Below are 25,674 nucleotides of genomic sequence, written 5' to 3' on the forward strand. Positions count from 1 at the left end.
GTATAATGGTTTCACCTCAGCAGGGGGGCTAGCTGCTGTAATTTGGGTCACTGGGTCTGACAGAGGGAGAGGGGGGGTGGGGTGAGGGTAGACCACAGGGGGGTCCCGTCTCCCACTATATCCCACCTCATCGGAGTAGCTCTGGGACAACAGACTGTCTGCATGCCTCTCCTCGTCTCATCTCCCTATTTTCTTTTTCTCTCCCATTCCCCCAATTCCTCTCCTTTACCAGCTTCACTCATCTCCTCTTATATTCTGTGTCTAGTTTTGAAGAGAGGAACTGTGCACGTTCAGAGTGAAAAGCTCAGCCTAGTCATCTCCTCCCTATAAGATAGTAACCACCTCTATGTGTTGTAAATCACAGATAGTTACAGGGTTGGTGAGGAAACCTCCCTTTTCCAGCCCCAGTCATTTGTCTGTGTGGTCCACACACACACACACACACACACACTTCCCAGATCACCCAGCCATTTCCTGATTTGTAGACATCTCAGCAGTAACATAGATTAGAGGCACACAGTCTCCTTCCATTGAGTTAAATGTCTCTCATTAACAATGTTTAATTAAAAGCTGATCTCCGGTTGTCAAAATGCCAGCAACAGCCTTGGCAACGGTCCCCCGGTAAGGATGGGAGGAGGTTGACAGTAGCAGTGATACAGAGACAGACATTTGTGTTTAGTCCATTACGCACTATTTTTCTAACTACGAGGGTTGAATGTAAATTCATTAAAATTGGTGCACATTGTAAACTCACACAGTGTCAGTCACATTGTAAACCCACACAGAGTGTCTAATCAGTCAGTGATGTTGCGTCTCACCGTTAATGACAGGGGTGTACACCACGATGCCAGCCAGGTTCGGGTCAGACACGGTTTTGTCCAAGATGAGTCCTCCGATACTGCAGAGCACAGAACATTCACACTAAAAATGTGGCATTATTTTCATCATGTGAATGTACAATTGTCTGTTGCTATTTCTCTATGACAGTGAGTGAGTGCATCCACACACCTGCTGATAACCATGGCAGTGATGACAGGCTCCCAGCCGGAGTAGAGCAGGGTGCGGCTGGCTGGGTGTTTGGATGAGATCACCATCCACACTGGAGTCAGAGACAGGAAGAAGGCACACACCAGGGACGACACGTACGGGTGAGAGTCTACACACAGAGACAAACAGAGCGAGAGAACGACAAATCAAATTGTAATTATCACGTGCCGAAAACAACTGGTTCAGACTTCACAGTGAAAAGCTTGCTTAAGAACCTTTCCCAATGACGCAGAATGTTAAACACAAAAGGAATAAAATACCTGGGATAAGATCAAAATTGGGGAGAAAAAGGGTGTACATTTAAAAAATAAATAAATAACACAAGCATATATACAGGGAGTAGCAGTACCAGATACATGTGCAAAGGTAGATATGTCCATTAAAGGAGAGAAACAGAGGAAAATTGAGAATTCAAAACAGATGTAATCCCCAGAGTGAACCTTCTGGTGAGAGTTACAACAACAAAACAACAAACACCATTTATCAGCTTCAGCTGCATGAGGATTGACAGAACATTGGGGAACATACTGTCCCTCCTCTCCCCAGGAAAGACAGCGTGACACAGAGCAGGGAGCAAGAAAACAACAGAGATTCATAACAAACCAAAGAAGTGCTGTATTTGTGACTCAGTACAGTAGCTACAGAACAGGACATATCTAACACATCACTCACTATCAAGACACTCTCCTTGGAGGGGTCTACTTTATACAGAAATGTGCATGCGCACACACACTTCCTCTTTGGCCAAACTCTAATGATTATTACAGCTCTAAATCAGAGTGATGTTGGAGAATAGAGAAGGGGAAAACACCTGCTTAGTGCCTAGTAGTGAGATATGTAACTCCATCATCCCCTTCTCCTTACCAGATGTTCATCTCACCATGATCCCATTCCACACACTTAATGGCCCTCATCATCAACCCCCTGAAGACATAGATATAAAACCCAGAGAAGGGTTGGGTAGAATTGGGTAATAGTCCCAGTCATGATGACACAGGTATAACGACCAGTCCCTGGGTTTAGGCTTGACTCTGGGTGTCACTGTGGTTCACTATTCCCTTGCCACGTTTCAGCTTTAGGTCTTAAAATAAATGTTTGCAGTAGTCAACCGTGGCACGTGGCCTTGGGAAAATATACAGTCTCCTGGATATCTCTGTGCACCATCAGGCTAAAATGACTAACTTTAACTGTGAGTAAACTGCACATTAGTCCAATTAGGCAGAACACTGCGGACGGGACGGACACGGCTGGCCCTTACAACAGAGACACTGTCCTCTGCGGCAACATCCCAAATGGCACCCTATTCTCTACGTAGTGCACTACTTTTGACCAGGGCCCATAGGGAATAGTTTGGAACACAACCTGTCCTACACCACCAGGCAAGGCCAGACAGATTTACTGAGCTGGTATGAACTCTTCTATTAAATTATCTCAGAGGTTTTACTGTAGCCTTTCATATATTTTGAGTCTCTGGTCTGGTGATGAATGCTTGTTTCATAGGGCTCAGACACGTCAAGGTTAGTAAAATACAGTTTCCAAAGGAAACGCTTGCTGGTCCACTCTGTGTTGAGTAATGTAACGCGAGGAAGCGTGTGTGAGGCTGGGCATGGCACATATTAAATATGGACTATGAAGTGTGAGAAGGAGAGAGGGAGGAGAAAGAAAGATAGTCTGTTCTGATGAATTACCAGTAAAGACAAAAAATAACAGCATAAGAGTGCCATCTAGTGGTTGAAAGATGCAGTCTGATTCCAAACGGACCATTTCTTTACACTGTTGGACAGATTTACTGAGCATTTTCACCTTTTTTCAAGGGGAAATAAAACACAATCAGAGGAAGGATGAAGTGAAGGATTATGAACTCAATATAGAGGGTAAAACAATTTGTTGACTGGTTTTGTATCTTATTTCCATCTGGAAGTATCTAGTCCAAACCCTCCTCCTCTCACCCAGGCAGTTGTAGAGTCCCTGGCTGATCCAGGCCAGGATGGCCAGGGTGATGAGGTCACCGAAGCTGGCGGCGATGGGTGTAGCCACGTTGTCGGGGTTGATGCCAGTCTTCTTGGAGCCCACGATCACTCCCACCATGATGAAGCCTGGGGTTCAGACGGTACAGAGGTCAGGGCGACATGCCTGCACATACCTCAACCTTCCATGTGTGTGTTTGCTACTAATATATAGCACGAGACCCATCAGCAGTAGGTGATAATGTGTGGGGCTTTGACTGACTATCTGCGCCTATTCCATATCAGAGTACATGTGTGTGTCCTTGTCTGTGTGTGTGTGTCTGTACCCTGCAGCATAGAGGCTATGAAGGCAGTGGCCACGCTGGCAGAGCAGAGCAGCACGGCATGACTCATCTGGAACTTCCCCTCTGGGATCCAACCCAGAACCACTGCCGCCACTGCTGCCAGGAAGCCAACTACTGTAGCCTGGACCTAGAAAGGGAACGCGTGGGGGGGGCAGAGCGAGAGAGGATGAAAAAGGGAGAAGGAATATAGGGAATGAGAGAAAGGGAGGTGTGAGGACAGTGTTAACAGGAATAACATAAACCTGTTTTTCTAACAATGTTCTCCTGTTATATGATACACTATCAACATTGAAGACAAGTCCTCAAGGGGCCATTAAACACTGTGCTTGAACACTATCAGTCCCTCAGTCAATAATTACCACAAGTACTAACCAGAAGTACACATACTACGCAGATAGGGAGATAAGGGCACAAATCCAACACTGCTCGCCAATGTTCCCTCTAAGATGAACACGGGCGCGCAGCTCCCCCGGCATGAATATTAGCTTATAGGGAAGCATGAGATTGCTCTAGAAAGTTGAGTGAAGTTCAGTGTTCATCAAGGCATTCCTAGTCGATCGCCAAAGATTTCTGTAAAAAAATAACAATGATAAAGCCTTGTGTTCCTAATTTTATAAATGTTTAGTCTCGGGCTGTTTGGCGGTAGGTGCACCTGATTCAGCTGCCTTGCGCGCCGGGTAGGTGAACTGTTGCCATTTTGAACCAATTCATGTGTCTGGCAGGCCCAGATAGCAAATCAAGTGCACTATATGCCTACTGCTGGCCAATCGGATTGCTCAAATTACAGTGTCTGCAGTAACATAGCAGGCATAAAAAAAAGCTACAGCAAAGTTGATACTGTGATATTTCAAAACCATGACTACAGGGAGACTCAACGAATACAGCAAAGAGCTGCTGTTTTTACAAGTGAGTTCATGTTTAAGTTCTTTCTCAGCTCTGTCAACACTTTTATAAGCCATAAAATGTGCGTTCTTCCTATTTCCACTCAGTGCTACAACAAGCACTGCAGCAGTACTGAATGAGTAGGAAAGTGTATCTATAGGTTTGCATTGTTATTATTGTTAGCGGTTTGGGTCTTTTTTAATATCCAGGAATATTTCACTTTCTCTGTTCATAGGAGTAACAGCATGAATGTGTGCATGTGGCAGACATAATGCGGTACAACTGGAGTTTTGCTGTCAGCTGGAAGACGTTCTCCTTTTTGGTCAGTATCAGTGGAGGAAAGGGAAAGCGGAGGGATGTTTGGCCCGAACAACAATGCATTAGCAGGGCAATTCAAGTAAAGCCAATATGCGGTGATAATGTATTGAGCCTATAGCTTAAATGCACAAACCTCCTTGCTACAGTACTGTTTTTAATTGGTTCATGTTGCATAGGCTTACCATTTTTTTATGTCATGTTGAGAAGAAGCTCTCAGTTTGCATTTGGAATTGTTTTGTCTTAAAGGGGCAGTGTTGTATTTTGAGACAGGCTTGAATTAGCTAAGTAGCCAACAGGCAGATTTTAATTTGTAAAGTGGTTTCTTGCGTCAAACACCACAACATTTTCAGTCACCTCCTTGTCTGAAGGACAAGTGGATAAACAGCTTAATGTCAAGCCCTGCATGTTTTTTCAAAAGTCTCATGGAATGTAGGCCTATGCTGAACACCACACATTGCCTGCTACTGCAGGCTGAATGATAGAACAGCTATTTCCATGATACATTTTATGGGATGCATTTTCTCCATAGTTTTTTATGGTAAGCCACTCTAAAGCGGGTACAGCCTCAGGTGTTTACAGTAAACACGCGCTGGAAGTTGCACTACATTTTCACAACGTTCAAGTTTGAGCTGAAATTTGCTCAGTAGAAAGAAAAAAAAAATCTGGGAATATTGCTGCTCGCTATGAAGCTGACCGTGTGTGTGTGTGTGTTTACCTGTTTTAGCGCCAGGTTTCCTATGATCAGATTCCACTTCTCTATGGGAGAGTCCATCTTCCCCACATTCACCTGCACAGTGAGACCACAACCAGCTAGTCAACTCATTCAATATTCACTTTAATCTCACACTCAAATAGCCTGCCCAAAAAACAGATTAATAACTACTTTGAACAGTTTGCAAGAACCGCTAACCAGATTACTAACTAATATGATTAAACTAAACACAATGTTCAATTGAGTGCATTGTTTCAGATGGGAAGGTTTGTGACTGTTCTTGTTTTCTTAGCAAAAGTATGCAGAGCTTAGCAGTTTTGAGTTTAGTGAACAGGGAGTGAGCTGAGGGAACAAGTGAAACACAACACTGAGTTTCTCTGTGTGAGACCGAACAGAATGATGTGAATGTGTATCTGTGAGGAAAGAGGCAGGGGAGGAACGGGCCAAACTGAACAAAGAGAGAATTCTGTCCCATCACCTCATCAACTTCTCCGACCCCACATCATTTCAATAGAGGGAGAGAGGAAGGGAGGGAGGAAAAAAGGGAGGAAGCAAGATAGGAGAACCAGAGTGTAATGGTGTGCGAGAGTGTAGAGACGGGAGAGAGAGAGAAATAGAAAAAGAGAAAGTGAGATATGTTAGAGATTAAATATGGTGAAGTGAGGTTGTTTTCTTTGCAATTATATGACAAGTTCTTACACTAGGCAGAGTGAACCAAAGGCCAGAATCTAAAAAACTATTGCTGGACAGAACAGTTTACCAATCTACTATTGCCTTCAAGACAATAGTTATTTTCTATAAATCCCTCTAAATCCTCTCCCCGCCCCCCCCCTCTCAGTCTTTTGCCCTCTTCCTTCAAATCTCTCACGCTCTGAGCTTGTTTGCACTCTAAGATCGAGGTGGAGTGTCAACTTTCCATACAAACTGCCTGTTCACTGTTCTGTCTGCAGCCCATCCCTTTAGTGGAAACACCACCTCCCTTCTTCCTTCTCTCTGAAGGGAAAGGAGGAAGGGTCTGGGAAATCATGACATGGGGAACTAGACAGATCGCTACCTCAGCAGATTTCTCTCATAAATCCCTTAGACTTAGATCCTGGGGTGAGAGGCTATTCTACAGCAGTGGACACGACTCCACAGACTAATAGTTTAACTTATAACCATGTCTTAACATGGTAAAGAAGCATGGACCTTTCAAAGGGGGACCAGGCAGAATAGATTATACAAGATAGTAAAGATTAGCATTTTCCTCCCTGTTCCCTACCATCTCATTTCACCTGATATATGGCCTACCAGACATGGCCTATGGAGGATCACAACAAAAGCCTATAAAGACAAGTCCAGGCATGACAACAACAAGCATGATACATCACTTTAGTCTGCAGGGCCTCAGGTAAAACTAGACATTACCACTATGTATAACCAACGTCATCCACATAACCATAACTACATGCTACATATCTACTATGTCTGATGGTCTTTAATCCTCAAACTAATGACGTCATAACTCCTAAACCAGGAAGCCATCTTGATATACATCTCAAACAGGTTTTGTAGAGCAAGCAGAAGAGCATGTGTGAGTGTGTTGTATCTAGAATGTGCAAATACTTATTGATGGTGTCTGTGTGCAGAAGTGTGTTTGAAAGTATTTAAAAGACAGCGTGTGTGTGTGTCTTACCGCGGTGGATAGTCTGGATGCGAGGGTCATCTCCAGGTTGCCCTTCAGGCCGAGCAGAGCCGGAACCAGGATGAAGATCTCTGTAATGTACTTAAAGGCATCCCAGTGCTGGAGGAGGGGAGGCGGGGGGCGAGAAAGAGAGAGGATGAGGGGGAGAGGGAGAGAGAAGACAGCAATATTAGACATGTCATTGTTGTTAATAGTTTATTGTTGGCTACCGGCTAGTATAGAGCAGATGGGAGCTTACATTTGTTCATTGTCAGCTTGTCTGAATTGGAAAGTTGTCCACATTCAAATATTCACATTCAAATTCAAACGTTCTATCAAGAAGTAGATAAGGCAAACTGCCATAGCTTCCAGTCGTAGGTTTCTTCCTAGTACCCTATCCCTAATAGTATTTGCTGAGTGGCTATGAGAATCCCTTTAACAATTTAATATCAATAGACAGATATCGCTTTATCACCTCCCTTGAAAGCTCTTACAGCCATTTACTCTGGACTACACAAGAAATGGACTCATAAATAAACAATACAAACTAATTGAATTAAACTGCCAAATCCATCTCCTCTACCTAATTGAACTTCACATGCACTAGCCCACATCCCAGTCTCAACAGGACCTATGCTCTACCATTCCAGTCTCACCTGTACTATGTCCAGCACCATCCCTGCCGACACGGTGCCGAACCCAGCCAGCAGGAAAGGCACCACGATCTGCAGCGCCATGGCCAAGGGCGACTCCTTGGGCATGTTCCGTGTGGGGGGTCTCTGACTCTCCTCTTCCTCCTTCTCCTCTGCATCGCCCTCTTCCCCTGAGAGAGTCCCCTCAGGGAGCATGGGCTCAGTCTCAGAGTACCGCACATCCCCACCGTCTGACAGGCTAACGGATGTCCGCGCTACCCGGTCCGAGTGCCGGCGCACCTCCAGGTGAGTGGGGTCAGGCCGGTAGCCGTTCCCATCAGGTTTGGGACCCAGGTCGGCCATGGCCAGACCACGCTCTTCCTGGAGCTTGGTGTATCCCGTAGGGACCATGGTTTGGAACAGAGAGGGGATCCACCCGGTAGGCACTGGCTTCAGAGAGAGACTGCTCCAGCCACCGGCGGCTCCGCTCATACGCACCGCAAGGCTAGGGCCCAGAGAATCACCCAGTGTGTGGATGTTCATGCTAAGCACTGCTGCTGATGGGTCAACAATGTCTCATCTCCATTCATCCAGGCTGGGGCACTGTGAAAGAGGGCCGGCTGGGCTGGTTAAATAGGAAGAGGGGCATCCATGTCCACTACGATCAGCCCTGTGGAGACCAGCCAAGGAGAAAGACTGTCACTGTTCTCTCCGGCTCATGCAAGCAACACAAACACAAATGATAGGCTTGCTATTCTCCCCGGGGCAAAGGCAAACCACATTTCATTTAAAACATTAGCCTACATTGCTTGTTTTGGTGCTGTTATGTTCAGAACGACCCTGAGGCTAAGGAGGGGAGGAGCTGTCTACACAATGCATGCTGAGTAATAACCCACTATCTGGTTGCTTTCAGGTAGGCCTATTGTATGTCTGTTTGAATGTCTCTAAAACACTGCACATATATGATATCAAAGTGCATATGTCCTGTCTATGATTTATTTTATTTTAAATGATATAGCATAAACTCTGCTTATGACCAAGTCTTGAAACAGTGAAATACATAAGCATCGGTGAATAGTAGGCTGCTGGTTGCTTCTCTGGCCAATGTAATTCAGCACAGCCGTTCTCCTCAGATAAATGGACATTTTGGAAAATGTAGCAAGCTATGCCATTTGAATAGTTCCATAATTTAGCATTGTTTTTACATTGGCTAGGCCCATATGGCATCAGCAACAGACGGCTGAGGTGTTGGATCGCCGTATATCTGTCAGTCTAGTCAGAACCAGGCTAAAAGCTCTCACTAAGTTACTCTAAGTCTTGCGTCTTGGTGGATAGATATTTTCTAACAACTTTTAACCACAATTGAATGGGTAGCAAACTGGAAAGCGAAATTGATAAGGAACTAAGGAATAAGGAAGAATAACTGCTTTATCCCGCTTTTAAATATTATATATATATATTATTATTTTTTAACCGTCATTACATGTATGTCAAAATGTTCTTCTGGCAAGGCAATCTAGCTACATAAGCATATTGGATGCTAGCGCGAGCTAACATAGCTGGCTAGTACCTCCAAGCTAGCTAAACAAACAGGGGAATAGAAAAAAAACATTACCTATACAGGGGAAATGCGCTGAAATGAATTACATGTATCAGGAAGTTGATACTAATTTAGTCTGCTTTATCCTCCTTTTTTTGTTCGTGTCAGTGTTTCGGATTTTTCAGAAGGATGCCTGTTTCCTTCTTGACAGCAAGCCCGTCGCGTCACAGCAAAAGTGCCACACAGACTAGTACGCCGGCGCAGAGCACACCTGGTAGGCTACAGTTGCGTTAACCAGGAATTTCTTGAGCAGTGGCCGTTAGTTGTGTTCTTATATAATAAATGTAGAACATTTACGTCTAGGACATCAAATAGGCACTGAATCCTATGGTTAGGACCAAGAAATGTGAAATATGAATTCACAAATGTTGATAGTTTGTGATTTTGCATTGATGCGCTTTTTATAAAACAGCTATTCTGAAATTGTATTGTGTTATGACATAATAAACGCAGTAGTTGCAGTCAATATACAGTTAATTAAGTCATTATCCATTACCCCTTAGGGAAGTATGACAATGTTTCCGTTTTGAGTTCTCACCCCGAAACAGTAGAAGGCGCTATACACCAATGTTGGTGTTCATCCTGTGACCCAAATGTTGATGCAAGCACAGTCAAAACATGGCTCGAAATTTGTTTTACCGTGCTGCTAATATTGTCCAACTCAGCAGGTTTACACTTCTAGTTGGGTCAAAGTCACTTTGTACGCAAATTCCGGCGGAGCCATTGACTGTCAGACAGCAAAACAATGGAATAAGGTATGCAAGTTGTCAGCAAACTAACAAAGCTAGTTCGCTAGCTTGACCACTCTGTCGGTGTTTGATTCCTGTGGGGTCAAAGAACTGCATTTGTCGAGCGCCTCTTCTCAAAATGTGTGCCCATGTCGCGCGAATTGTATAGCAGCTGTCCATTTTGGACACGCGCTTCCATCTCTTCAATGCAAAACGGATCACCTGAAACGTTAATTGGTGTATCTAGCTAACTAACGTTAGTAAGCAGTTAGTCCTATACAAATCTCACTATTATGCTTCAGGTACACAGTGCATTGATCGGTACAGTGCATAGATTTTTGTTCCCCTTCAAATTATTCTTGCTACTGTAACAGTGTAATTACATGTGCAGGAGTATAACCTTGAACAACCCGAAGAAGAGGAATGCCCTGTCTCTGTCCATGCTGGAATCACTAAGAGGCAACATCCTGGCTGACATCGACAGCGACGACCTCAGAGTCATCGTCATATCAGGTAAGATACCACCAGAGTGCTGATCCATGATCAGATGTGCCACCCTTTGGGCCCCTCTTCATAAACACTGTTGTATTGTGTTATGTGTGTTTCAGCTAAGGGACCAGTGTTCTCCTCTGGGCATGACCTGAAGGAGCTGACGTCAGCACAGGGCAGAGATTACCACTTCAAGGTGTTTCAGGCCTGCTCAGAGGTGTGGTTCACTATTGGACTGTATACAAATATACTGTACACACACATCATCATCATTACTGGCAATGAGTCAAGTGTGATTGTCCTCCGTAGACTCTGGCTGTGTACATACAGTACACACACACATTCTCATCCACGTACACACTCATTCCTCTTGTTGTTATTGAAGGTTATGACCCTGATACAAGACATTCCTGTGCCTGTGATTGCCATGGTGAATGGGGTTGCCACAGCAGCAGGATGCCAGCTTGTTGCCAGTTGTGACATTGCCGTGGTGACGGAGAAGTCCACCTTCGCCACGCCAGGGGTCAACGTGGGTCTGTTCTGCTCAACACCAGCCGTGGCAATAGGAAGAGCTGTCCCCAAGAAGGTAAACACACACATACACAAACACACTCTGTGTAACACTGATATATTCTGATATTTTACAGGTTGCCATGGAGATGCTGTTCACAGGAAGCCCGATCTCGGCTCAGGATGCTTTGCTGCACGGGCTGGTCAGCAAGGTGGTTCCTGAGGAGTGTCTAGAGCACGAGACGTTAGCCATCGCACGGCGGGTCTGTCAGGCCAGTCGGCCCGTTGTAGCCCTTGGCAAGGCCACCTTCCACAGGTGTGTGTGTCTCACTCCACAGATGTTTTACCAAACTATAGCACTCAACCCTTCCCCCTACCATGTATTCATTCCCTGTTTGCTACGTTTCAATGTTTTTGTTGGTTTGAGTGGATATCCACTGATACACAGCAAAATAGTCATTCATTTTCCTCTAGAAAGGTAAACACTATATACACTTGTTACAGGAATTAATTTCCTCTGTTTTAATAACCAATTAAAATTAATCACTCTGTCAATTCATAAGAGTTTGTAAGACCCTTATTGGTATAAAATGGACAGAGACCAGCCTTTGAAATCAACCAGCTGCGTTTATTCTCGTGAGTACTGCTCATGATACATTTTTACCACAGATTATAAACTGAAAATGACGTCAGCGTTTTCTAAATGTTCCGTCTCTTCTTGACACTGGTAGAAAGGCTGTATAGTTCTCAAGCCTTCCCACATCAGTCTAGAGCCAAGGCCAGCCTGTGTAGATAAGCATTCTAGCCAGTCTGGCGATATACTTCATTCATTTCTACCAAGGAACAGACAGTCATTGTTCTAATTCTTGATTATATTTACACACATTATATTCAGTACTAGGATTAAAAGAAAATTCATACATCTATACAGAAACATAATAGTATTCTGATTAGTCAGTCCTGATTGAAATGTATACATAATTAGTAATTATTGATAAAAATTCCCTTAACAACACTACCGTTCAATAGTTTGGGGTCACTTAGAAATGTCCTTGTTTTTGGAAGAAAATCACATTTTTTTTGTCCATTTTAAAATAACATCAACTGATTAGAAATACAGTGTAGACATTATTAGTGTTGTAAATTACTTTTGTAGCTGGAAACAGCTGATTTTTAATGGAATATCTACATAGGCGTACAGAGGCCCATTATCAGCAACCATCACTCCTGTGTTCCAATGGCACGTTGTGTTAGCTAATCTAAGTTTAGCATTTTAAAAGGCTAATTGATCATTTGCAATTATGTTAGCACAGCTGAAAAATTAAAGAAGCAATAAAACTGTCCTTCTTTAGACGAGTTGAATATCTGGAGCATCAGCATTTGTTGGTTCGATTTAAAGGCTCAAAATGGCCAGAAACAAAGAACATTCTTCCGAAACTTGTCAGTCTATTCTTGTTCTGAGAAATGAAGGCTATTCCATGTGAGAAATTGCCAAGAAACTGAAGATCTCATACAACACTGTGTACTACTTCCTTCACTTCACAGAACAGCGCAAACGGGCTCTAAACAGAATAGAAAGAGGAGTGGGAGGCCCCTGTGCACAACTGAGCAAGAGGACAAGTACATTAAATGTCTAGTTTGTGAAACACATGTCTCACAAGTCCTCAATTGGCAGCTTCATTAAATAGTACCCGCAAAACACCAGTTTCAACGTCAACAGTGAAGAGGCGACTCCGGGATGCTGGCCTTCTAGGCAGTTCCTCTGACCAGTGTCTGTGTTCTTATGCCCATCTTAAACTTTTATTTTTATTGGCCAGTCTGAAATATGGCTTTTTCTTTGCAACTCTGCCTAGAAGGCCAGCATCCCGGAGTTGCCTCTTCACTGTTGACGTTGAGACTGGTGTTTTGCGGTTACTATTTAATGAAGCTACCAGTTGAGGCGTTTGTTTCTCAAACTAGACACTCTAATGTACTTGTCCTCTTTCTCAGTTGTGCACCGTTGCAATCCACTCGTCTTTCTATTTTGGTTAGAGCCAGTTTGTGCTGTTCTGTGAAGGGAGTAGTACACAGCGTTGTATGAGATCTTCAGTTTCTTGCCAATTTCTCAGATGGAATTGCCTTAATTTCTCAGAACAAGAATAGACTGACGAGTTTCAAAAGAAAGTTATCTGTTTCTGGCCATTTTGAGCCTGTAATCAAACGCAGAAATGCTGATGCTCCAGATACTCAACTAGTCTAAAGGCCGGTTTTATTGCTTCTTTAATTAGAACAACAGTTTTCAGCTGTGCTAACATAATTGCAAAAGGGTTTTCTAATGATCAATTAGCCTTTTAAAATGCTAAACTTGGATTAGCTAACGCAATGTGCCATTGAAACACAGGAGTGATGGTTGATGATAATGGCCCTCTGTACGCCTATATAGATATTCCATTAAAAATCAGCCGTTTCGTGATACAATAGTCATTTACAACATTAACACTGTCAACACTGTATTTCTGATCAATTTGATGTTATTTTAATGGGCAATTTTTTCCCCTTTTCTTTCAAAACAAGGACATTCCTAAGTGACCTCAAACTTTTGAACGGTAGTGTACATGTGTAGTTTTATACATAATTGAATCATTTAATTGAATTCCTCTCCCAGACAGATGGCCCAGGGTCGGGATGCGGCCTACGCTATAGCCTCTCGTGTCATGGTGGATAACCTAGCTCTCAGAGACGGACAGGAGGGGATACGGGCCTTCATAGAGAAACGGAAGCCTGTGTGGACAAACAAAGCAGAGAAGGCCCATGATTAGTGATATCTGTTGGGCTGGCCTACCATGGCCTGTGAAGGGTCAGCAGCCTCTGGGCTGGAGAGGGAGCCTGTGGATGGTTGAGGTGTTAAACTTGCCCCCAGTTGGACCTGAACCCATCACAGAACACAGAAGTGCTCGAGGAGGACATTTTGAAATGAAATCCCTGTTGATTGTTGTCGTGATCAGATGAAGGGATACTGCAGGGCTGTCTTCATGTATGCCCTTAGGAGGGGGTGAGGTGAAGGTTTTAGGAAAGGTAGATAATTGAGATGCACCAATGGTCAAGGGACTCACAGAGGACATAGATTGGGCACTTCTTGTGACAGAATGTAAATGTTTAAAGGGGCATTCTGCAGTTGAAACAATTACAAAGCTGCTACTGATTTGGTAAAAAGCTGATGGGGTGGGACTGGAGAAACGTAACTTCTCTAAAATTCATAGACAGAGGACTGGCCATCCATGAGATACAAATTATATGTTTTGAGGCTATACATTGTTTACAAAGGTATAAAACAAGCTTATATTTGTATTTCTGATGGGGTAATAAGTCATGAACTTAAGCTCATGAGGAATGTATTAAGTTTTATTCTTCAAAAATCAATGGGTATATAAAGTGCATTCGGAAAGTATTCAGACTCCTTGACTTTTTCCACATTTTGTTACGTTACAGCCTTATTCTAAAATGGATTTAAAAAGTCTTCCCCCTCAATCTACACACAATAACACATAATGACAAAGAAAAACAGGTTAGCATTTTTTGCAAATGTATAATAAAAAAAGAAAAGAATTATGACATTTACATAAGTATTTAGACCTTTTACTCAGAACTTTATTGAAGCACCATTAGCTGCGATTACAGTCTCAAGTCTTCTTGGGCATGACGCTACAAGCTTAGTGAAACAGATGTATATCGTACTCTCCTTGCGTTGTGTTTTCTCAAAGTAAATCACATCAGCCAGTGGTCCCGGTTGAGCATCATTTATTTCTGCTGTTGTTAAATGGGAAACAGCACGTTAGTTGTTCCGGGCTTAACGATATTGATGGCTGTCGATGGCAACGTGTTAGCAGTGGGCTTATGTGACCATTACATCGGTGTATGCTAGCTAACACACTTATTTACAGCAATCCTATGCCAAAGCACATCCCGGAAAGACCCTCAATCCCTAACAGGTACCATATACCCACACATGTATAAATCAGTAACGTACAGCAAACTTGTACACATTGGAAAATAGAAAACAGTATTCAGATCGTGACCTACCCCTTGCATCACATTTTCATACTGGGAAGACCTGACATTCGCGATCTCCCCCTATCTGCAAGCGGGGCCAATCACAACCCACCTTATTGTCATCAGAGTTGAACTAACCAATAAGAATGCTTGAACATTAAATACACATTTCTTTAGAGGTTAGTGGAAACATAACCAACCCTGTTACATTAGCACACTTGTATTTGGGGAGTTTCTCTGGAGCAGGTTTTCATCAAGGATCTCACTACTTTGCTCTGTTCAGCTTTCCCTCAATCCTGACTAGTCTCCCAGTCCCTGCCACTGAAAAACATCCCCACACATTGATGCTGCCGCCACCATGCTTTACCGTAGGGATGGTGCCAGTATTCCTCCAGACGTGATGCTTGGACTTCAGGCCAAAGAGTTAAATCTTGGTTTCATCAGACCAGAGAAACCTGTTTCTCATGGTCAAAGTCCTTTAGGTGCCTATTGGCAAACTCCAAGCGGACTGGCATGTGCCTTTTACTGAGGAGTGGCTTCCGTCTGGCCACTCTACCATAAAGGCCTGATTGGTGGAGTGCTGCAGAGATGGTTGTCCCATCTCCACAGAAGAACTCTGGAGCTCTGTCAGAATGACCATAGAGTTCTTGGCCACCTCCCTGACCAAGGCCCTTCTCCCCCGATTGCTCAGTTTAGCTTCCTAGGCTTCTTGGTAGTTCATCATTCGGGAGCCCACTGTGTTCTCGGGGACCTTCAACGCTGCAGACATTTTTTGGTACCCTTCCCCAGATCTGTGCCTCGACACAATCCTGTCTCAGAGCTCTACAGACAATTCCTTCGACCTCATGGCTTTTGGTTTTTGCTCTGACATGCACGGTCAGCTGTGGGATCTTATAGACAGGTGTGTGCCTTTCCAAATCATGTCAAATCAATTGAATTTACCACAGGTAGAGTCCAATCAAGTTGTACAGTAGAAATATCAAGGAGGATCAATGGAAACAGGATGTACGGGAGCTAAATTTCAAGTCTCATAGCAAAGGGTCTGAATACCTGTGTGAATAAGGTATTTTTTTAAATGTATTTGTATACATTTGCAAACATTTCTGAACCTTTTTTTCCACATTATGGGGTATTGTGTGTGGATTGATTTGAATCATTTTTAGAATAAGGCTGTAACGTAACAAAGTGGAAAAAGTCAAGGGATCTGAATACTTTGAATGTACTGTATATTTCTGAATTTTTTATATTTTTTAAATGTAGCATTCAAATTACCTCCGTGTTAAACAAAAATAAAAGAGATTTACTGAAGAACTGATGAACCCAATCTGCCGATTATTTTATATTTAGACTCATTTAAAAATAATAGGCCCAAATACATGAATTGGAAACAGAAGGTATTATATAATAGATCCTGTGTTTAGTTGATCCTGCAATGGATAATGAAAGACAACAGGTATGTGAAAGGTTACCTGTGGGATTGAGGCGTCCATTAAATGTTTAACAGTGGCTGTACTACCACCAAAGAAAGCGCTACTATAGTACAGCAATGTTCTATGCATTAGCACTGTACCGCCACATGATGGCACCATTGTATCCCTTGAGCAGCAAAGGTCTGATGAAAGGCAAATTGAGCGGAGTGATGATCCTATTTCTATGACCAAATTCCTAGTTTGGAAAACATACAAATATTTTGGTCTCAATAAATAAAAAGTACAAGACACAATGTGCTAAGTGAAAAATATCATGCAATACTCTTAGTAAAGCACGTGGGGGTCCTAGAAAAATGGCCTGTAAAAATTAAGCCGAGGTTGTTGGCAGCTGCATAGGTTTAGAAGAGGGTGCAATTAGTTTCTCCACTAGAGGGTAGTATTTCCTTAAATATCAGCAGATGAATAATGTTGGCACATGTTATCCCCTTTTCCAGGGATATAAATCACTAGCCAGCGTCCGGCGTGAGCTTTGTAATCCATGCTTGTAGAATATGTACTTAGACACTTCACTGATGTATGAAGAGAATAGCAATAACATTCTTACAGAAATACATCTACAGACACATGATCAGAAATGCACACCCCAATTTGTTTTATTAAGTAAAGAAAAGTCTCTGAAGAATGACCTGAAACTATTTTGCAATTAATTATTTAACAAAAAAAAAGGAATGACTTATTTGCACGTTCAAATAATAACAGTATAATTATAACCGTTTTGAGAACGATAAGCATTGTATCAAAAAGTACATAGTTGAGAATCAGCAATAAAAGGGGAGGTGGTTGAATATGTATTCAAATGTGTGACGTCACACTACAAAGTAGTATGTATTAAGTCAGTAAGTGTTGATGTGTGTATATGGAATGATTTAATATGTAAGTGCTGGTAACTGAACAGCAGTGAATGTGACTGCTGAAAATACAAGACATGAGTTGGCAATGAAAGCATATTGCGGCTTAGTAAGTACTTCAATACCAGTACACATTCCCCCTCTATAGAAACCTCTTGCAGCTAGCTGACACCTACTGTGTGGTGATGAAAATACTGTACTGTTAATATGCAATTAATGTTCATGTCAACTATTCAGAGGGAAGTAAAATCGTACATTATTTCAGGGGAGAAAAGGGGTGTTTTTTTCCCTACGGACAACTAAACAGTTCACTGTTGATAGATTTTACAGTCTCAATATGGGGTATAAAGCAGACACTGGCCTCGATACACAAACATACTGTACACACTATTTGGGTTACAGAAATGCTTTGCAATGACTAGAAATGGACAGTGGTCGCTAAACTGAGCGACGACAGAATATTCTCAATGAAAAAATAAAGTTTTAAAAACCGTCGTTATACAGTGGAGGTGCTTCAAAATTAAAAAATGATATATTTTCGACAAGGATTTTAATTGTCACTGTTCCGTAATTCTATTATTTGACGTAGCTTTGTTTCTTCTCTCTGAAAAATACGATATTCACAAGCATATAGAGTAAATTGACCTCTAAAGTAGATATTTTGGAAGTAACTCATAAAAAAGAAAAATCGAATCACTGAGTTTGTCTCGCCAGGAGAAGTGTCCCCTGCTACTCATAACGTTTCAATACCTCAGTATATAAACAAAACATCATTTACTGTACATTTTTCAACTCTAAAAGATAGATATACATATATACTTTAAACTCCTGTCATTAATGATTTAACATCCAAAAAAATAAAATAATCAATCTTCAGTGGGTTTTTAAAAGGGATCCATAAAAACATCAGACGCTGGTATACTGCAGCATTCACGATGCAGTAGGACTTTTAAAAAGGTCAGAACGTCACATATAAAAGCCCAAACAGACCAAACTAAAACTCCTTAACCCCAGTAGGACTACCGCTTGTCTCTGCTGCCACAGTGTCAGTGACTACACCTCAGTGTCTTTCTATCCCTCTCTCCTCCTCTCACAGTAACATAGATTCCTGCATGGTGAACGCCTCTGGTGCGTGCCTGTAGTGTGGTCCTCCGAACAGCGGGGGGAGCTGCTGCCTCATGGTGGGCTGTTGCTGCTGCTCGTGGAACTGTGTCCTGTAGTGAGCCAGGCCGTCAGGGAAGGTGAACTCCTGCACGGGGGACATCTGGGCCCTCTGGAAGCTGGGGGAGCGGGGTACACCTCCAGGGGCACGTGTCATGTCACCACCTTCCTGCTGCCTCCACGGCTGCACCTCCGCTGCCCCTCCCCGGCCTGGCCCCTCGGGCAGGTAGGGCGGGGTCTGCTCCCCTCTCCTGCGCCCCTCGTACCTGTTATAGTCAACAGGAGGGTACACCGGATAGGCGGCTGCAGTGGAGGTGAGCCGTGTGGGCTGACGCAGGTATGTGGAGGCGTTACTACCAGGGCTGTCCAGCTGCTGTATGGTGCGGGGGGGCTGGGCTGAGCTGGGAGGCTGCCTGTGGGTGGTGGCATAGGAGTTGTTCATGAGGGCCTTCTCCGGAGAGTGGCTGGGCCGCTGGGTGGTGACGTACGCCCTCTCCCCATACATCAGACCCATAGGTGGGGTGCCTCGGGAGGGCGGGGGGCCGTAGTGCCTGTCCTCTCCCAGTCCCCTCTGCTCAAGGCTCACACTGTATGGAGGGTAGTGGAGTGGCACCATAGCAGGCCGGCCGGGGGAGTACTGCTGGGGGGGCGTGTGGTACTGGCTCTGGCCGTTGGGGTGGACATAGGGTTTACCCCCCGCAGGGCTGTTGAGGGACAGGGCAGTGGGGATGGGGTGTTTGGCCTGCCTACCCACTGGTCCTATGGAGACCATGCTCCCTTGCAGGCTGGGGGTGTGGGTGGGGGGTAAGGACGGTGTCTCGCTGTGCCTCATATGCGACGGTGGCCTGTCCAGCTCCAGGACCTCCACAAAGTCCTGCTCTGCCCCCGGGCACGTTGTCGTACTGAGAGGCGTTGGAGCCGCGGTTGGAGCCTGGGATCAAGCCCCTGGAACGGGGCCGGCGGTTGAGCAGCAGGGTGTCATCAGGGCTGGAGGAGGGATGGATCTCCCTGGCAGCCGCTGCCTTGGCCGCCTCCAGCTTGGTCTCGGAGGGCTTGACCCAACGCGGGGCGATGTCTTTACGGGAGCTGCTGGAGGCGGCATTGGAGTTGTGGTTGGCCGTGGCGTGGTTCTGAGGCTTCCCTCTGTCCACCACTTTTGTAGGAGGGTTGGGGTGTGGCGAGGGAGAGGGCGCCGGGGACGGTGTAGGTGTGAACCCTCTCTCTGGGGTAGAAAGGGTGGGGGCGGAGGGCTGTTTGCAGTGGGGGTCTAGGTGGACGGAGTTCTCTCCGGACCCCCGTGATCTGGCCTCCCTCTTCTCAGCCTTGTGCTGCCGGACCAGCTTCTCCAAGGAGTCCCTGCGCGCCCGGCTGGGGGGTCGGCTGTCCCGCTGGCGCTCGGGGGAGGGGCTAGGAGCTTTTGGGGGCTCGGCCGGCTGGGCGTGGCTCTGACCATTCGCCACGTGGTTCTGGTTCACCGCCGGCTCTGGGGGAAGCTGCCCAAGAAGCTTCTTGGGATACTCGTCCTCTTTACCTGCACAGATACAACAGACAGAAGGTTAGAGCACCTGGAGGGGGAACACAAAACGGAAAAGGCATGTTTTCAAACGATGAATATTAAAAAAAGGGCCATATGGATTCATGCAACATCACTGCCGACGGGGGGCGAAAATAAAGAGAGAATTACATTCACCACAACACTGAATAATCACGTCTCCACAGGCGAGAAACCAACCAAGGACATAACAAAACACAACATCTGAAATATATATCTGATATTCAATACCCAGAGTGCGAGCCAGAGGCGTCCAATTAGGAAGTGCCATTCAAAAGTGTAGACTGAAATAATATACGTTTTCACTCAGTTTCATTCAAATGTACTTAGCTGCAGCAGCAGGCCGACCTCAAAAGGTCAGACTGAAATGAGCTAACGGACTGTCCTTAAAGACTTGTAAGAAGTAAAGTAGGAAACATGGCTGAGTTAGCACTTAAGGACTAAAACCATAAATATATCAACTCCATGCAGTTTTAAACTCTATTACTGGAGTAGATTATTACAACTACTACTACTACATAATCGTATCTACCAGTGTCAGGAAAATAAAGTGCAGTACAGGTGACACAGATATACAGAGAAACAGACAGTGAAGGTGGGACACTGGATGTGTTGGACTCTGGTAGGAACAGTGTGTCCACAATCCCCATAGAAACCAGGAGACACGAGCTAGAGAAGAGGAAGTGATGTGACAGGACCGGGAAGTGTGGTGAGTTTGAACCAGGAAGTGCTATCACTGACCGGTATTGAATCCACAAACTAAGTTTCTAAAGTGGCTCTCCGTTGTGTAAGAAAGTGTCCCATTTCCCTGTCCTTAGACTGAATGGGTGAAAACAATATGGAGAAACTCTGCCTGTAAATCACAGCATCCATCACTCCTACGCAGCTTCCTGTCCTTCTCTACCATCCCTTAGAACCACTGATCTGAAAAGCCTGGACAAGGGAAATAATGGCGCTTTGGTTAGGGATAAAGGAAAGGAGACAAGAAGCGGAAGCCATTCAAATGTATTGGGACCCAGCCGAGATCAGTGCTTTATTGCTCTCACCCATCCAGTCTTCTCAGTTTGGACTCAGGAGAGGAAGCCACTTGAGAGTATTGAGGATTCACCCAGGAAATGTGTTCACTGACACAGGTGCTTTAGGGTTTCCAAGTTAAGTGTAGGATGCAGTCTCCACCCCACAATCAAACGTAAAACACAGACAACAACCTATTCAAACCTTTGTTTAGCCTCTCATTAAAAACCTCATCCAACAATTTAACCGTCAAAGTTGGAAGAGTTTTGGCTTCTGAATCTCCATTTCTCAACATGACATGTGGCTGGTTCACTAGTAGCAGATGGGTTGAAGATGAGCTCCGAGTGCTGCAGTCGAGCATAAAGCCTCCGCTGTTGGATGATACTTATTATCATGTCACCAGGAAGAGAAAATGGCTCTCTCACTGTGTGTGTGTGTGTGTGTGTGTGTACACACACACACCCAGGGTGGTAGGATGCCACAGTACATTAGGACATTCGGAGGTTAAGCCATTATGTAGCCTACAATGTTGAGCGGTGACCAGTCAAAGCTTTAGGCGAGATGCATCTTACTAACTGAAAGTAGTGACTCAAAGTATCGTATTATCTAAAGTGGGAGCTTAAATGGTTACTACTCTACTGATAATGACCATCTGCAGTGCCTCGCTAAAAGCAGTCAGAGACAACGAGCGTGGTAGTAATAGAGGAGGATAATCCCTCCACTACAAGACTCCAAGGTAGCTTTACCAATAGTAGCCTGGCCTGAGTTGCAGTAGCTACTGCACAAGGTTGCGGTACCATTGGGAGAATGTTCTGTAAGAGAAGCCCAGGGCCGCTGGACAGACAGGCGACAGACAGACAGACGGAAAACGGAGGGACTGACAGAGGGAGGGAGGGATGGACAGATGATGAAACAGGGGAACACCAGTCAGGATAGCCCACCGGTTACTGTCGTAGGAGGGGATGTGGCCCCCACTCCCACCCACACTTTTGTAGGCTGGGCCGAACCATTGGGAGAAGAGGGAGAAGAGGCAGATTAAGCAAGAGACAGAAAGCAAGATGAGACACAGACTGCTATCACTAATTACTACTACCACTGGTAATACTATTACACAGCAGCCAGCAGGAGAGCTGTGTGTGTGTGTGTGTGTGTGTGTGTGTGTGAGAACTGGAACTGTGTGGTTGAGGGTGAATGTAAGTGAAGTAACATATGCAGGGTGATACATCCGTGTGTGTGTGTGTGTGTGTGTGTGTGTGAGAACTGGAACTGTGTGGTTGAGGGTGAATGTAAGTGAAGTAACATATGCAGAGTGATACATCCGTGTGTGTGTGTGTGTGTGTGTGTGTGTGTGTGTGTGAACTGGAACTGTGTGGTTGAGGGTGAATGTAAGTGAAGTAACATATGCAGGGTGATACATCCGTGTGTGTGTTGATATTTTGAGCTTGTGTGTGGCAGTTGTCTAATCTGCGTGTGTGTGACAAATGTATAGCCTACTGTAATCAGTGTGTATGAGAGGTGTTGGGGGCAGAAGGCTACCTGGTGCGGCCAGCTCCAGTTTGGACCTCCTTAACTCCACCATGTTGTTCTGTAGCTGCTCAATCACAAAGTCATCCTCATAGAAGAAGTCCTTGGCCAGAGTCACCTGCAGAAACTCAACCAGATCCTCCATAGACAGCTTCAACAGGTGCTCTGCAAACACACACACACACACACACACACACACACACACAGTGTGAGAACAGTTTCTCCTGCAGTTTGAGGACAGTCACAGATCTTAGAGGTTAGCGGAGGTGGTTTAGTGAAGCAACTTCGCCTGGTGGCGCACAGACAACCACGTGGTCACAATAGCACAATCCTACTGTTCTGGTCTTACTCTTGTGCAGTTTGAGGACCGTGTAGGACATGGCGGTCAGAACTCTCTCTCCCTCCAGGATATAGATGTCCCAGATCCGCAGGGTCAGGGTGAAGGGGGTCTGAGGGAGAGAGACAGAGAGGAAGAAAGATAATGAAGGAGAGAGAAAGAGATATGGAGAGAGAATGAGACAGCCAGAAAAGAGAATAAATAAATATATTTTCAGAATATAATTGAACACTGATGTTTTACAAAGACACATTTAGAAAAGCTGCAGGCCTAAAGGATACAGAGGGAAGGGGATGTGATTCAGACACTCACCCTGACTAACATTCTGATACAGAAGGAAGGGGATGTGATTCAGACACTCACCCTGTCTAACATTCTGATACAGAAGGAAGGGGATGTGATTCAGACACTCACCCTGACTAACATTCTGATACAGAAGGAAGGGGATGTGATTCAGACACTCACCCTGTCTAACATTCTGATACAGAGGGAAGGGGATGTGATTCAGACACTCACCCTGACTAACATTCTGATACAGAGGGAAGGGGATGTGATTCAGACACTCACCCTGTCTAACATTCTGATACAGAGGGAAGGGGATGTGATTCAGACACTCACCCTGTCTAACATTCTGATACAGAGGGAAGGGGATGTGATTCAGACACTCACCCTGACTAACATTCTGATACAGAGGGAAGGGGATGTGATTCAGACACTCACCCTGACTAACATTCTGATACAGAGGGAAGGGGATGTGATTCAGACACTCACCCTGACTAACATTCTGATACAGAGGGAAGGGGATGTGATTCAGACACTCACCCTGACTAACATTCTGATACAGAGGGAAGGGGATGTGATTCAGACACTCACCCTGACTAACATTCTGATACAGAGGGAAGGGGATGTGATTCAGACACTCACCCTGACTAACATTCTGATACAGAGGGAAGGGGATGTGATTCAGACACTCACCCTGACTAACATTCTGATACAGAGGGAATGGGATGTGATTCAGACACTCACCCTGACTAACATTCTGATACAGAGGGAAGGGGATGTGATTCAGACACTCACCCTGTCCAGGAAACACTGGAAGAACCACTTCATAGTGTACAGGCTGGTGAACACCTCCTGTGTGTCCTGAAACAGAGGTCAATGAGCCATTACCTCTCCGTGTGTGTGTGTGTGTGTGTATTTAAACACTGGCCTTGGTTTAACAGCAGTGGTGAATCCGCCAACGTGCCCAAGGCCCCATATTAAAAGCAGAATAAAAGCCATATCTGTGTGTGTGTATGGTTGTGTTTGTAGACATGGCATTTCTCTCTCATTCCACCACCCTTTAATCTCAACACATCAAAGGCTGCTGCTGTGCCACTCAACTCAGTCCCCCATACCAGCAGGCTTAGGGCTGTCATTTATATACCACTACCCCCTCCCCCAGACTGTGTGTGTGTGTGTGTGTGTGTGTGTGTGTGCTCTGCGGGCCTCACCAGGTGTGACTTCAGTTTGGGCATCATCTTCTTGAGGATGCGGTCATGGTGCTCCTGGAAGCGCATCAGCTTGGGGAAGCCGGGGATAAAAAACCCTAGAGGGGAGGAGATCACAGAGCATTTTATCAAATGTAGGAAATGACTCTGGTGGTTCTCGCTGTGTGTGGGTCTGAATGGAAGGGACGGGAGATTGGGTGAGCTCTATAGATATCTGGTAAGAAGTTGTCAGGGAGGGTTCTCTAGAAATGTGTTTCCTCACATTTTATGGGGCCCAGAAGAGACAGCCTAAGTCCTTGAAAGGTATGTGAGAGTGTGTGTGTATTCAGTGTGTGAGTGCGTGTTTATATTCTATCCGTAGGGCACGTTCCTGTGTCAGTGGGGTCATGTTGGACTTAAGGAATGTTTGGAGTAAAATACCAGAGCCTACTATCCTATGTGGTCTAGGGCATGGCTGTTCATGCCTACTTAGTGTGTCTGGTCTAGTATGCTACCCCCTGAATTGACTTGTATCCTATATGGTGCATATGTATGGCATGGCTTAGGCGTGGGTTTTGCGTGGGCTATTGAATGACTAACACTTCTATGGGATGTTACACAGTGTGTTGTGTGTGTGTTCTGGTGTGTTTACCATGCATGGCGTGTTTCTGTCCAGACAGCAGTTTGACCAGAGCCCAGAAGGCATCCTCTTCGTTCATATAGATGAGCAACAGAGCAGTGATCTGACTCATGCCCTGGCAGTACCCCACCTCCTATACACACACACACACACACAGGTTTGTAATGTATAGACAAACACGCATGTAAAACTGCACACCAACTCACTTCTTTATATCTACACAGGAACAGAAGAGGTCGGTGGATGGAGAGAACAGGGGAGGATGATCAGGAGGAGCTGGATGAGGGGATAAAAGAAGGACGAGGGAGAGAAGGACGAGGCTGTAGAAAACAGTTGATTGGGGAAAGGAGAGGTAGGGTAAAGAGAGGCGTTGAGGTGACGGGGGATTCATTCTGGAATGTGTGTAGTGTGACTCACCGTGTTGTACACGGAGTAGGCTGTTAGGACGTGGAACAGAGCCTGCTGCCTGAAAACAACAACAAACAGTCAACCTACTAATGACTAGACATCGTCTGACAGAAGTGCAGGTTAACTAACAGGAACACCTCAGGAGCTTCCCAATTGATCACAAAAAGGGGAATTCAGGTTGCTTTTTTTTTTTTTTGCCAGGTTAGTCTCATTGAGATACATTTTTCAAGAGAGATCTGGTCTTCTCTCATCATTCAAATGCTCCAATAGTCGTAGTGTCTTCTAAATGAGATGAACAAATGCATTAGTG

General features: G+C 44.8%; 3 protein-coding genes across 4 annotated transcripts in view; 1 reads left to right on the top strand and 2 right to left on the bottom strand.

Annotated features, from left to right (window-relative positions):
* The window catches only part of LOC115118241 (solute carrier family 41 member 2-like), a 35,086-nt gene extending 25,730 nt beyond the window's left edge, over nucleotides 1-9,356 (bottom strand). Inside the window, exons 1-8 of the mRNA XM_029646815.2 lie at nucleotides 9,181-9,356; nucleotides 7,590-8,235; nucleotides 6,946-7,053; nucleotides 5,274-5,345; nucleotides 3,341-3,485; nucleotides 2,997-3,143; nucleotides 1,009-1,156; nucleotides 819-898 (exon numbers count right to left, since the gene is read on the bottom strand). Of these exons, the coding sequence (XP_029502675.1) occupies nucleotides 819-898; nucleotides 1,009-1,156; nucleotides 2,997-3,143; nucleotides 3,341-3,485; nucleotides 5,274-5,345; nucleotides 6,946-7,053; nucleotides 7,590-8,108 (1,219 nt within the window). The 5' untranslated portion in view covers nucleotides 8,109-8,235; nucleotides 9,181-9,356. The remainder of the gene's footprint in view (nucleotides 1-818; nucleotides 899-1,008; nucleotides 1,157-2,996; nucleotides 3,144-3,340; nucleotides 3,486-5,273; nucleotides 5,346-6,945; nucleotides 7,054-7,589; nucleotides 8,236-9,180) is intronic.
* Nucleotides 9,357-9,732: 376 nt separating this feature from the next.
* LOC115118242 (enoyl-CoA hydratase domain-containing protein 3, mitochondrial-like) lies at nucleotides 9,733-14,319 on the top strand. Of its 2 annotated transcripts, none has more exons than XM_029646818.2 (6): nucleotides 9,733-9,920; nucleotides 10,285-10,406; nucleotides 10,502-10,599; nucleotides 10,768-10,968; nucleotides 11,030-11,208; nucleotides 13,541-13,661. In XM_029646818.2, exons 1-6 carry the CDS (start codon nucleotides 9,784-9,786, stop codon nucleotides 13,572-13,574), a joined length of 771 nt encoding a protein of 256 aa, XP_029502678.1. In that variant the 5' UTR covers nucleotides 9,733-9,783; the 3' UTR covers nucleotides 13,575-13,661. The 2 variants fall into 2 exon arrangements, with proteins under 2 accessions (XP_029502678.1, XP_029502677.1); XM_029646817.2 differs by having other exon boundaries at nucleotides 9,735-9,920; nucleotides 13,537-14,319.
* Nucleotides 14,320-16,979: 2,660 nt separating this feature from the next.
* The window catches only part of LOC115118244 (USP6 N-terminal-like protein), a 32,640-nt gene continuing 23,945 nt past the window's right edge, over nucleotides 16,980-25,674 (bottom strand). Inside the window, 8 exon segments of the mRNA XM_065021623.1 lie at nucleotides 16,980-19,300; nucleotides 19,302-19,951; nucleotides 22,523-22,675; nucleotides 22,860-22,959; nucleotides 23,925-23,990; nucleotides 24,341-24,435; nucleotides 24,969-25,089; nucleotides 25,374-25,422. Of these exon segments, the coding sequence (XP_064877695.1) occupies nucleotides 18,350-19,300; nucleotides 19,302-19,951; nucleotides 22,523-22,675; nucleotides 22,860-22,959; nucleotides 23,925-23,990; nucleotides 24,341-24,435; nucleotides 24,969-25,089; nucleotides 25,374-25,422 (2,185 nt within the window). The 3' untranslated portion in view covers nucleotides 16,980-18,349.

Source organism: Oncorhynchus nerka, linkage group LG8 (genome assembly GCF_034236695.1).
Source record: "Oncorhynchus nerka isolate Pitt River linkage group LG8, Oner_Uvic_2.0, whole genome shotgun sequence".
Lineage (NCBI taxonomy): Eukaryota > Metazoa > Chordata > Actinopteri > Salmoniformes > Salmonidae > Oncorhynchus > Oncorhynchus nerka.

Bases quoted from the DNA above. Each gene is read 5' to 3' on its own strand.
- LOC115118242 (XM_029646817.2), top strand. From the start codon at position 9,784: ATGGCTCGAAATTTGTTTTACCGTGCTGCTAATATTGTCCAACTCAGC. The intron at 9,921-10,284 runs GTATGCAAGTTG...TTACATGTGCAG, and splicing joins CAGCAAAACAATGGAATAAG to GAGTATAACCTTGAACAACC. The intron at 10,600-10,767 runs GTGTGGTTCACT...TTGTTATTGAAG, and splicing joins TGTTTCAGGCCTGCTCAGAG to GTTATGACCCTGATACAAGA.